General features: G+C 48.0%; 1 protein-coding gene across 1 annotated transcript in view; it reads right to left on the bottom strand.

The window, feature by feature from the left end:
* Positions 1 to 4919: 4919 nt before the first annotated feature.
* The window catches only part of INADL (InaD-like (Drosophila)), a 179326-nt gene continuing 171077 nt past the window's right edge, over positions 4920 to 13168 (bottom strand). Inside the window, exons 42-44 of the mRNA XM_014939237.1 lie at positions 11406 to 11509; positions 9597 to 9720; positions 4920 to 7740 (exon numbers count right to left, since the gene is read on the bottom strand). Of these exons, the coding sequence (XP_014794723.1) occupies positions 7594 to 7740; positions 9597 to 9720; positions 11406 to 11509 (375 nt within the window). The 3' untranslated portion in view covers positions 4920 to 7593. The remainder of the gene's footprint in view (positions 7741 to 9596; positions 9721 to 11405; positions 11510 to 13168) is intronic.

Genomic DNA, 13168 nt, shown 5'->3' on the forward strand with positions numbered 1-13168 from the left:
TCAATATCACACTAGAGATCAAACTAAATATAGGCAAGCAAAAATACATCCCCAGCGCGAGCGCTGCACAACACAAATGGAGACAATTAAGTCACAGCGAGAAAAGAAATTAATCTAATGATCTTTATGGGCTCACCATCGAGGAGCTGAGAAGCTCTGAAGGATGATGAGAAACTCCGCTCAATGTGATTTTTCCACTCTCCTTATGGCCATTTCTCGTGTGTCCCTTTCTTGTGCTGCAAGGAGGGGAGTGGGGACTCCGATGGGCTCATCCGAAGCACCTCCATGGTCATGGGGCACCACGTCGCTCTGCGTGGCCCTCAGCATTCATAACGGGGCTGAAAAAGGGATGAATTTCCAGTGATTCTCTGTTTTTTTCTCCCTAATTTACTGATAACCTCCAGAGAAAGCCCTCTGCCACCCAGGTATTGTCCCCCAACCCACATGAGCCTGTCGGATGTCCCTGGGGATGCTGGGATTGCCCGAACATGATGCTGGACACGGAGTGCTTTGGTGGCAGGAGGGGGATGGTGGTGCCAAAGGGGAGACAGAATGACAGCCAACTCCACCCAAGGTCCATCCTGAGGAGAAGGGGACTTTGGATGCCTGGAAACACCCCAAATCAGGTTGGATGGGGCTCCGAGCAACCTGACTGAGGTTGGGGGTTGGACTAAACAACCTCTAAAGGTCCCTTCCAGCCTAAACCATTCTATGATCCATGCTTGGAGACCTCACCCGCACCTGACAGGCTCCAGCTCCACAACAAAAACTGGTTTTGAAGCAACCAGATGAACACCCAGGCCCAGCTTTGCCCCAAGCTGTGCCCTGGACCCGTCCAGAGCCACATGAGACCCTCTTGCCCCAGCCAGTGCCTTCTGCACCTGGTTTGGTGTCACTGCCCCCTCCAGAGACAACACACAAAGGAAACAGCCGGTGGCTCCCCCAAAGCCCTGCTGAAAACCAGATGATCCCGAGTCCTTCCTCCCACCACTCGGGAGCGACGCCTCCCCGTGAGCACCAGGGAAAGACAATACCCAGAAATTTTAGGCAGGGGGGAACACATGGAGATGTGGCCAAGCTGTGCCCCCCACCCCGGAGCAGGAGGGCCCCCGCGGCCGCCCCCGCACCCTCCTGACATCAGCTGTAAGAAATGCCAGGAATGAAAGCGCCGGGTCCGTGGCGAAACGCGCGGTCCCTGAGATCCGGCAGCCCCGGACAAAGGGCTGCCTTGTGCTCGGTGCCACCGCTGGGGAGGGGGTGGTGAAGCCACCACGGGGCTCCTGCGAGGGGGGATAGACCCCCCCAGGGAAAAATAACAGCAAAACAGGGTGCAGGGGGTGCAGATGGTTCCACAGCATCGGCCTGAGAACATCAAACAGTGCAGAGAAGGGGATGAAATACTTGCAGTAATTCACTGGTGTTGTCCAGGCTACTGAAAGTGTGTCACTTTGCTGTGGTTCAAGGGTAACTCGTTGCTCCTGTTGTAAATATCCTCAGCCCACGGCGCAGGGGGGGACCCTGCTCCCCCCGGGGGGGGGGGGGAGAATGGGGAGAGCAGGGCGAGAAACATCCATCAGCCCCCAAAATGGGGCTGTGGCCACGTTCAAAGCACCAGGAGGGAGCAGATCACCTCCAGCCCCATGCACACACAGAGCCCCATGCAACTGCTGAACACAGCCAGCCTGGTTAATTAAACTAACGGGCTGTTCCCAGACAAATGCCTGGGCAGCAAAGGCAGAGTTATTTGCTGCAGGGGAATGGGCTGCTGCAGAAGCAACCACAGCACCTCTGCTTTGGGGTCTGCTGGGCTCAGTTCACCCCCCGGCACCCCATCCCGTCCCCACGGCTCGTGTGGAGGCACCACTCAGCCCCACGTTCACCAGGGACAGAGGACAGTTATCACGGGGCTGGGATTACATTTCCTAGAAAGCTCTCTCTCTCTCTCATAGTACCCAGCTCTCTCCTTTTCACAGCACCTACCTGTTTGCAGGGGAAAAAGCCAGCTCAGAGCGTTGGGAATTTGGCTTTTCCTGGTCTGGACTGAGAAGATGGAACACGCTCCAAGCATCCCTTGGGACAGCCTCTCTGGCAGGGCCACCAGGCCTGGGCTGAAAGCAACAGAAATACAATATTTTGTCAATTGCTCCATCTAGTGCCATTTCAGCAGAAAAAGCTGTGGGAGTCAGTGCAGCCGCTGGGGCCAGAGCAGCTTTTCTGGCTGGTGGCTGTGGCTGCTCTGTGAGGATGCTCCAGGTCCTGGCCCTGATCCAGCACTGGTGACATCCCCTGGCCCAGCTCTGGTGACATCCATCAGCTGATGGCAGCACAAGGGGCTCAGGAACGTGCTGCCTCCCGGTGCCGCTGCTGGGTGGGATGAGAAGGAGGGTAACAAAAGGGTAACAAAAGTACAAAGTGATTTCTTAATGTCTGAAAACACTCACAGCGACGATGACGTTTCCGAGGGCAGATATTTCCCTGTAAGAGTTTCTAGTCCCATTTTGGGGAAGATGGGAGAAATGAAGCAAAGGCTCCTGGCCCCAGGTGTGTGAGGTCAGAGTGGATTTCAGAACCCTGGCAGGGTGGGCTCCAGCCGTGGAGGAGATGAGGACCAGCTGCCAACCTGCCACCAGGACCCAGGCGTCACCCAAAGACCCAGGACCACGTACCCCCAGCCTGTGTGACCCGTGCAGGGAAAATCTGGGGTGGGGGAATTAAACTGGAGAGAAAACCCATTTCCTGGGACGTGGTGGGAAGGAAAATGGGAGCTCAGGCGGTCCAGGCCCTGCCCTGGGCATCCTGGGGGGGAGCACAGGAGAAGATCATAGAATCATAGAACTGTCTAGGTTGGAAGAGACCCTTGGGATCATCGAGTCCAACCATCTACCCTACTCTACAAAGTCCTCCCCTACACCATATCCCCCAACACCACATCTAAACAACTCCTAACCACATCCAGGGATGGTGACTCACCCCCCTCCCTGGGCAGCCTATTCCAGTGTCTGACCACTCTTTCTGTGAAAAATTCTTTCCTAATGTTCAATCTAAACCTACCCTGTTGGAGCTTGGAGCCTTTCCCTCTCGTTCTGTCACTAATTATCTGTGAGAAGAGACCAGCACCAACCTCTCTACAGTGTCCTTTCAAGTAGCTGTAGAGAGTGATGAGGTCTCCCCTCAGCCTCCTCTTCCTCAAACTAAACAGTCCCAGCTCCTTCAACGGCTCCTCACATGATTTGTTTTCCAGGCCCTTCACCAGCTTCGTTGCCCTCCTCTGCGCTCACAGATCTGGTGAGAATGTGGGTTTAATTGGTACAGACACTTCAATTAGGATGTGATTTTTAATTTTACCTGAGCAGTTGGAAGGAGAGCACCCACAGCAGGGGCTGCGCTATCGGGAATGAAGAGGTTTTGATGCTGCCACCACAAATTTTCCATTTCGTGTGGGAATGGGGAATAAATTCTACCTCAATCCCACGGCAGCGGCAACCTCGGAGCCCACCGGGGCAAGACTGGAGGCAAAGCCAGAGCCATCCTCGTTCTTCTTCCATTGGGGATGCTGGAGGACATGGATCTTCAATTTGTTGCCACCCAAAAAGGTCAGGGTGATCACAGGAGCGTGCGTGTTAGAGACCAACACGTCCATCGCTGCTGAAAGGGAAAACAACGACGTTTAACCAGGATGTAAATACAGAGCCATTAGGGGTGTAGGAGTGTGAAACCGTGGAGAAAGACGATAATGGAATTATATTTCAATGCTCAGCACAACTGTAAAAACTAATGTTTTATACATCTGTAACGTTAAATTAATTCATTCCAGTTCTTTCAGGTGAAGGTACATTAACTGCTCCATCTCAGCATAATCATATCACCTCAACAAGCTCTCCCCATGTCATACTTCCAGGGTGGTAATCGCCGTTTGATTAATTACAGGGAATTTAGAGGCATTACGGCGATTCCTGAAGCAGCAGTGCACGGTGACAGAGTCCCTGCATCCCTCTGGGCTGCCCTGCTCTCCACACCATCCCACCCTCAGTTGCCAAGGTCCACCTTGCTGCCCCACCACCATCTGGGTGCTCCTGAAGCCCAGTGCTCAGCAGTGGGGACGGTGCCAGGACAGACGTTGTCCCCCAGCAAGCCCACGTGGTGGGGAGGACACAAGAACTTACAGTACCTCGATCCCAGCCTCTGGAAGAAGTGCAAACGTTGGCGTTGACTGGTCCTTTGCAGACAGCCCTGGGAATGTCAAGGATGTCCTTGATGGTGTCACCACAAACTGGAGGTTATTCCAGGTCTTCTGGGCGAGGAAGCTGATGGAGGGACTGCAAACACCACGTGGCCCTACAAAAAGAACAGGTTCTGACAGCTGAGTCCTTAAACCAACCTTTCCCACTAGTACATACAAGCTCAAATGGTGGTGAGTGGCACCTCCAAAGCGTTGTGAGATGCCTACAGCATGGATGCTCCTCCTGCAAGCAGGCTTCGTGCTGACATTGATTACTCCCGGTACAATACTGGTCACTCAGTGCCTTTGTCTTCATCTCCTTTTTTCTCTCCCTCAATTTTTCTACTTGTGCACCAGCTCCTTGGTTTCTCACTGAGCTGTTTCTGTTGGTGTCGCCCTGATTGAGATCTACTTACCAGGCTCGAGCCATCTGGATGGGCACCTACAGCTTCCTGAGGGAGGCAGATGTGGACGGGAGGGCTCCCTGTGGCTGTCTCACTTGGGGGCAACCCCACTGCCTGGGCACAGAACCTCTGCCAGCTGTCACCATGGCCAACTGTCACCACAACTGACTGCCACCACAGCCTTCTACCACTCCTGCTGCCCGAACAGGGCCATCACAAGCCCTCCTTGGAAGAGAAAACAGACAACTCACACAGTACATTTCAACAGAGAATTAAAAAATAAATAACTGCAAAACTACTTTTGTAACTGAGCTTTATTTAGAATCTTTGAAGTCATAAAATGTCTCATTTTACTGATATATGTAAACATACAATCAGGAGGTTTAATTGCTTTTTTTTCCCTTGCACAGAAATAAAGTTATAAACAAACCAGAACACCTCCACCCAGAGAAGCGTAATGCAAATTTAATTATCTGACTTGGTCCTGTACATACAGCACACGCTGCCCCACACGGGCACTGGGCTATCAATTAGTGGCAACACAATTTTTGGCAGTAATATATTCAACACGCAAAGTGCAAATTACAAGAAGCAGAAAATGTTCTCTGTCATTCAGAGCAATGAGAAGTGCAAAATATCTCAGCCCATAAATTCTACTCTTTATGTATATGAACAGTATGTGCACAATAGGCTGATAAACTGGGAAACTTTAGAGATTAAATGTGGCAACATCTTAAAGTAGGAACACAACGGGTATAAAACCGCCATCAGATGAATCATTACATTTTGTTGATAAATTCTATATAATATTTTTAAGGGTACCTCTTTGCGTTTCGCCTCCCTGCCTTTAACTTCCTCATACCTTGGGTACTTCTGCAATCAAAAAAAAATGTTAAAGTTTGTTAAAAATTCTCCGATTTGCTACATCTGGGCATCTCTCTGTGCATCTACAATCAAGGTTCCTCTAACGCTTCACTTGGCAAATCAAACCCTACAGAGGGAACCCACTGAAAAGGTGAAGTCTCTCCCAGGCACTGCAGTCACAACACCCACTAACGGTTCCAGCAGGCTAAATGCACTTTGTGATTATCTACATTTAAAGAAAAAACTTTCCAATGAAATCAAGAAACCCTTTCAATGAGAGCTACTCACGGCTGGCTTGTCTCAGCGTCACTCATCTCGAGTCAATACCTGTTTTTTTTTTAAGGAAAATAGGGAATACCCACTCTAAACCACACAATGATTTTACCACCGACCCTGTACTACTCAGTTATCACATTACAGATTTCAAAATTTCTTTCCATTTCATTCCAGGCATTTTTCACATTAAATGAGCAGCCAATTCTGACCCCCCCCAAACCCCCTTTCATTTCTCCCAGGAACATCATCATTATAAATGATACCAAACAATCCAGATCAGACTGGGCTGCTTCCTCTAAAACCCTACTGCTCCTCTGGATGGGAAGATCACACCACAATGGCCTGCGCTGCCATTAATCTGCCTGCCAAATTCATTTGCTAAATCAGCCAGGCTATGGCCATACAATCACTGCAGGAATGGCTGCGACACAGAACCAAGTGGCTAATTTTTGGCTGCTGAATGTTCTCACTTCCCACCTCCACCAGGCAGAGCGGGACAGGCCTTGGGAAGGCTCCTGGTGGAGCTTCAGCACGTTCTCGCCTGGGATGGGCTTCAGCAGGGTCTCTCCTGGCTTTGCTAAACCCAAAAAATAGTTGGTTGCTTTGACTGAGCTGTTTGCCTCATCAGAGAGGGCTGAGGAAGCCCACGCTCCATCCTGGAAGCCCATGGCAACCAGCCCCAGGAGAACATCATCTTAAACTGCCCCGAGAAGTCTTCTGCAGCGATCGTCTCACCCCAGCCTGGTATTACTTGGTATTATCCAAAATTGGACTCCAGCAGCCCCGGGAGAGAAGCATCCTCTGTGATCCGTGAAAGCCTCCTCCTGCACGATCCCGGGGAGACTCTTGGAAACTCAAAAGGGTTTTTTTTGGCTGGTTTGGATTAACTTCATCTCTCCTGGGATTATGGGATCACATTGCCCAGGCAAACTTTTGTCTTCATTAAAGTTTCAGGATGGACAATTACGCTGCGACTTGGCACGGCAGCAACCCCTTTGTGTGCGCCACGCCTGGCAGATACCAGCTCATTTCTTCTTCTTTAAAAATATAATTAGAATAGAAGGAGATACGTCGTTGTTGTTCATGCTGCCTAAATATCTGAAAAGGCTCAAACGTTTTAAAAGCCCAAAAAGATAAATTTCCCTCTCCCCTAGTTTATTTTTCATGCTAAAGGCTGCAAATTGACACATCACAGTAATTACCTCTGACTAACTTCCATAGACCTACCCAAAGAGATAAACATGAGAAGTTCACATTTGACTATCAGACTTACTGTGCCGAGCACAAATAATTTCCCAGAGGAGAATTTGATATTTCATCATTTGGAACAGTGGTAATTTAATTACATTGCTAATGTTTTCTGGCATACTTGAAAGGACAATTAGCATAAGTAAATCATGAGTGAGATGACAAGTCACTCAGCATTTATTTCTGCTCATCAGATGAGATCGGTTGATGATCTAAATTCTCTTTTGTGTGCGAACTGATTCCAGGTTCAGCAGCTTATAACAGGGGTTCGGAGTAGCGGGGATAGACTGATGTATAAATAAAGCAAAAATGGATGTTGTTCTTTGACGATTCTTAATTGAACTTGTCCAGAGAAACCTCAAAAAGCCACCGGGAGGAGGGGAGGGCGGGGAGAAGGGCTGATAAATGTGGAAGGCTAAATGAAGCTGGAGACGGGCACTACCCCTTCCTGGCAACAGGGTGAACACCGAGTCATTTCTGCCAGGCTTTGCTTTCCATCCTGCTGAGGGCTGGACAGCGTTATTAGAGCTCTACTGATGTTCTAAAATAATGGCATTTATCTCCGCGAGCGCGATGAGGGTTTCACGACAACACCGTTAATGTGACAGTTCCTTTCTGGCGCTTCAGGATGGCCACGGCCTGCTCGTGGGTGACTCCTTCCAAGGCCTCCCCGTTCACTGCTAAGATCTGGTCACCCCGCTTCAGTCGCCCGTCGTCCGCAGCTGCTCCCTGAAAAAGGCAAAGCACTTCCTTAGCGTCTGGCAGCCCTCCCGCCCCTCAGAATCCAGAATCATGGAACAGTTTGGATTGGAAAGGACCTTAAAACCCTCCCAGTGCCACCCCCTGCCCTGGGCAGGGACACCTCCCACCAGACCAGGTTGCTCCAAGCCCCCTCCAACCTGGCCTTGAACCCCTCCAGGGATGGGGCAGCCACAGCTTCTCTGGGCAACCTGTTCCAGGGTCTCACCACCCCCCCGATGCTGATGGGATGGGATGAGGAGGGATGCAGCACGGGGGAATCCCACCGTAACTGGGTGGGGAACATGGGAAATGGCCATGGTGACTTCTCCCCGGGTACTTGGAACGATTGGCCGTTGCTCACCCTGCTTCCCCAACCCTGCAGGGCTCAGGGAACCCCTGGGAAGAGGAGAATTGGCTTGTCCCTCAAAAAAACATCAGTGTAAAGACTGCTCCTGGCTTTTCTGATTAGGCAGAGGCTTGTTAAAGCAGCATTTAATTGTACCTCACACCCAGCACTGGGAAACGGATTAAAATGTGGGGAGGGAGAAGGACGCAGAGCTCATGCAAAAGAGCCCCAAGCCCCAGATGGAGCTGGGCTCCAGTGAAGGTCCTGAGAAGCTCCTACAGAGCTTCGGAAATGGCTGTTCTCCTCCAGAGGCCCCAGTCCAGCTCTTTTGTCTCAATCATGAGCCCTGCCCTGCCCAGAGGTCACCTCATGGTGTCCACTTCTGCTCCATGGCCCCACCAGTGTATTCTAGCTTCACTTTAGATTTTTTCAGCTGTGCCCACATCTAGAAACTTGTAAATCCAAGCATCAGTTTAAAGACACAATATATTCCCATGTTAATTACTGAAAAATGTAAAAAAACCCCAGATATTTGTGGTTTGAGCCCCAGAATCACAGAAGCAGAGGGGACATGACTTCTACTCCACCTTAAGATGAAGTTTTCTTAATTATATTACCTACTCTGCCAGAAGCAACTGTGTGACTGACTTGGAAGTTACTTTATGGAAAGTATCCCTAATTCCCACTTTTCCCCTTTTCTCTTCCCCATTTCCAGATCTCCCTTCATGGGTCCATGCCTGAGGTATCTTGCTGGCTTGCAAGGGGCACTTCTCCCTCCACACCAGTGGCCATCCTGGGGCTGTTTGCCTTTCCTCCTCAGCCCTGGTGGCCGGACCCATTGCTGGGACCCCCAAGTCCTCCCCCCTTGAGACTCTGGGTTGGGGTCAGAGATGGGCTGAGGCAGTGAGTGGGAGAGGAGCACCCGGGGAGAGGCATGAGAGAGAAGCTGGAAGCAAGGGACAGTAAGTAAAGCCAGAACTGATGCATAAGCCAATTCATTATCAAGCCACAGGGTATGGCCTTTTTGCCTTTCAGTGTTTTTTCTTGCTGAGGGGACCATGAGGGGATGATTTTCTTGCTGAGGGGACACAGGAGCTCGTTGCTGGTTTGGCAGCTGAAGCTCCACCACAAAGACCCAGCATCTCTGCAACCACCTCCTCTCCTGTACAGTGGGAAAAGTGATGCCTCCACACCTCCCGGAAGGCTCTCTGAGATTTACAGATAGAAAACTGCCCTGTAAATATTTTAATACATAAAAAACCAAGTTTCCCAAGTACACAGAGCAGTTTTTCTGAGATAAAGTATCTTGTTTCAGCCATCAGTAATATGAAATTTAAACGGAGAAGGCGGCTGAGAGCTCTGGGTCCACTCACTCACATCAATGTATTTAGTATACTTTGCTTTCTACTACATAATATATAACACAAGCCAAATCTTAGGTCTATTTTTAAAGATTATTACAGAAGAAGGGAGAAAACAAACAAACAAAAAAAGATACCTTGGCAAATATAGTCTTGACATAAATGGGCAGGTCTCCATGGGGACTTCCATACCCCCCTACAATACTAAATCCCAGTCCATCAGAGCCTTTCTCCAAAGTAATTATCTTAGGCTGAGGTGCTCTGAAAACACAATAAATATCACTTAGAATAGCAACATCTGTCTCTGGGGACTTTATGCAGAAGCAACACTTACAGAGAGATCTATCTATCAAGAAGTGTTTCACACAGTCACAAACCATGACTCTTGTCCTGGCGCTAAAATACGCTGCCGTGCAGCCCTGGAGTCCAAATGCTGCTCCCTAAACTTCAGTTCCTCACTTTGAAAATACTTATTTTTAATAAGAGCTCAACAAGAGCACCCGTCTGTGATGCAGAAGTTGGACTCCCTTCATCAGCAGTCGCTGCACGTAGGTAAAGGAGAGTTTGCTTCCCTCCTGGCCAAGCTGGTGCCTTTTGTCTGCATTAAGTGGCAACTGCAAGGATTTTCTTACAGCATTTTACTTTATGACTTCGGAGGAACGAGTCTAATAGACTCGTGTCTATTCCAGTCTGGGCTCTACTGCAGGCTCTTTGGGCTGTTTTCTAACAGCCTGTACTTGACCTACAACCCTGCTCCTCGGAACCCCAGGCTGGGTCCTGAGAGCTCCTCACTCAGAGCCTGAACTCTCTCCAGGGGGTTTTGCTGCCTGCACTGAGCACAGGAAGAGTTTTGATGGAATTTAGACCACTCATATAAATATATATATATATCTATGTATGTATCTCCATCTCAAATTTGAAAAAGTCATTTCTATGTATTTAGGAAGAACTATTGTGGACAAAAGCTGTTTGGCATCTTCCACCTATATAAGGGTGTAGCCAATGGTGACCAATATCTAGCCAATTCTCTAGGACAGAACAAATTCATACCCCTACCTAATTCCAATTCATATTTTCACATTCAAATTTCCTTACTATTTTGATATGAAAAGAGAATACAAACCCTTTTGTGAAGTAAGCAATTTTCCTTTGAGAGCAGCAATAAAAGCAGTATCTCACATTGTCAGACTAGAGAATGCAGCACAAAAAGCTTAACTTTTATACTCAAAAACCCCTGAGGCAGGGCAGCAACTTGCATCTCAGCTTCTTAAGATAAATAGAATGAATCAAAGAATGAAAATGAAGAACATAATGAAGCTAATGAACGAAAATGAAGACAAAATGAATTTCAAAATTAGAACTGGGATGCTATGAGCTGCCCTAAAAAGCACACGATGGAGAATGACGCAGGGCCATGGGAGGGCTAGATCTCTAACTTCCATCACCATTAAAAAATGCTGTAAGTAGACAATTTTTTAATCAGACTTTTTCAGATTGTAAAGCTGAAAAGATTTAAGAGACTAAGAAAGTTCTGGGATGTGTTCTGAAATATTCACCTCTGATACCAGGCTTTTTAAGCCTCCTGCCTTAGTCTGGCAACAATGAATTATTTAAAATTGCTACGATCATAACTCCTTTCGGGCAAAGAAGCCCAGAGACAAGAGCATAAGGCATCAGAAAAGAAAGGAGATAAGTGTTTTTGAAAAATGTCCAGAACTAGTGCTTGGAAACACATTTTGTGCTTATTTACCCAAGCAATTTCTGTCAGCAGGTGAAGATGGTCACAAGTCCATATTCAGCTTGGAGAAGGTCACAGTTTTCATTTTAAAGGTGATGGAAAATTAGAGAGAAAGGCAGTGGGAGAGACCTCCTTCCCCACCCTGGGCTTTTCCCTTGCACGGGGCATAGGAATCCACCTCTGTCACGCGGAGCCAGTACAAACTTACTCAGGATCTTCAGAAGGATGCTCAGCAGAAGAGTTGAGGTTGCACCCCGCAGACATGCTCTCCAGCTGGGTGGCAATGGCACTGATGTTGGTATCAGCCACAACCTATACAGATCAGCAGGTGAAGATGGTCACAAGTTCATAATCAGCTTGGAGAAGGTCACAGTTTTCATTTTAAAGGTGATGGAAAATTAGAGAGAAAGGCAGTGGGAGAGACCTCCTTCCCCACCCTGGGCTTTTCCCTTGCACGGGGCATAGGAATCCACCTCTGTCACGCGGAGCCAGTACAAACTTACTCAGGATCTTCAGAAGGATGCTCAGCAGAAGAGTTGAGGTTGCACCCCACAGACATGCTCTCCAGCTGGGTGGCAATGGCACTGATGTTGGTATCAGCCACAACCTATACAGAAAGATGCAATGAAATACCCTGTCTGTTCACTTAATACCAAAACCACCTTGGCTAATTATGTAGAAAGCAGCTGATACATTAGGAAAATCAATTGTTGATGGTTTTTTTTTTTCAAGCAAATTTCAAATAAAAGTCCTACTCTCTTAAATGATCTTAATGTATCTTAATGGTCTTAAATTAATTCAATACTTTCAAATAACAGAGTTAATAGCAGCCACCATGCAAACTTTGCTCTGAAGCTTTCTCTTGCCTTTACTCAGATGCTGAGCAGAGGGGGACAGTTCTTCTGGACAATCCAGAGAAAAATGCTACTTTGTCAAGGAAATAGGCACATCTCAGAGCCAACACAAGGTGTCCAGGACTGGGTTTGAAAGTAAAGGTTTCCCACAGAGATCCAAGGGATTACAGCCCTGAAACACCTCAGACTGGTTTGTTTGCTGAGCAGGACAGAAATTAATCCTTGGTTTCAACTTTTCCGCAATTTCCAGCACGAATCTCACCAACTGGATTCCTAAACTTTCCAATTCTGGCCCCTGTGTTGTTCTGAAACCCTCACGAATTGCCGCCATGCAGTAATTAACAGAGTTAATGACATTTTGACAAGCTGTGGGGCAGCAAACTCTCTCAGGCTTTTTAAGGCCTCATCTCCATGTTGTGTGGGTGAGGTACAAAGCCAGCTATGGCTGTCCTGGGAGAAGAGCTACTTGACCACGAGGGTCTGGGGTTTGCTGTTCACGGGGGCCTGGTCTGAGAAGAAGGAAAGCCTGCAGCTTGCAGGCCCACTGCCCATTTCATTTTATTAAAAATGAAATGCCAATGCCCACTTCAGCTTTTTTCTTAACCTTTCATTCCATGCCCATTTTCTATTCTTCGCTTTTTCTGGAAAAAAAATCGAGGAAACTACTAGGAAGTGTTTTGGATTTGAAGTATTTACAGCTGAAAGGACATTAATTTCCTATCGACTCCGTGCCGTGGTTATCCCCTAACTCCATCTCCTTGGGATGAGACATTCTCCTCTGCCTGGTGCTTAGGGTACAGTGCAGAAGCTCGGCTCAGAGAAAGTGAGAAATACTCAGTAAATACATTTTCAATATTTCCTCTAGCTATCTATACAGCCTTATTTTATCAAAATTAACAGGTACTTTTTCCAGTCCTTGCTGTGAGCATGGCTTAAGGGAAACGCACCTTTTTGAACTAAAAAAATAAATCCATTATATAAATCCCTGGTTTTAAATGAATGCTCACAATTCTTCCACCACAAGATTTCCCTCTTGCTAATCACGGGGAGCCAAGAGGGTGGCAGCATTTTCTAGGAAGGAAGATTAGTTTCTCATGCAAATTTTGCATCCCAGGAC

The sequence above is a fragment of the Calidris pugnax genome, unplaced genomic scaffold (genome assembly GCF_001431845.1).
Source record: "Calidris pugnax isolate Ruff unplaced genomic scaffold, ASM143184v1 scaffold18, whole genome shotgun sequence".
NCBI lineage: Eukaryota > Metazoa > Chordata > Aves > Charadriiformes > Scolopacidae > Calidris > Calidris pugnax.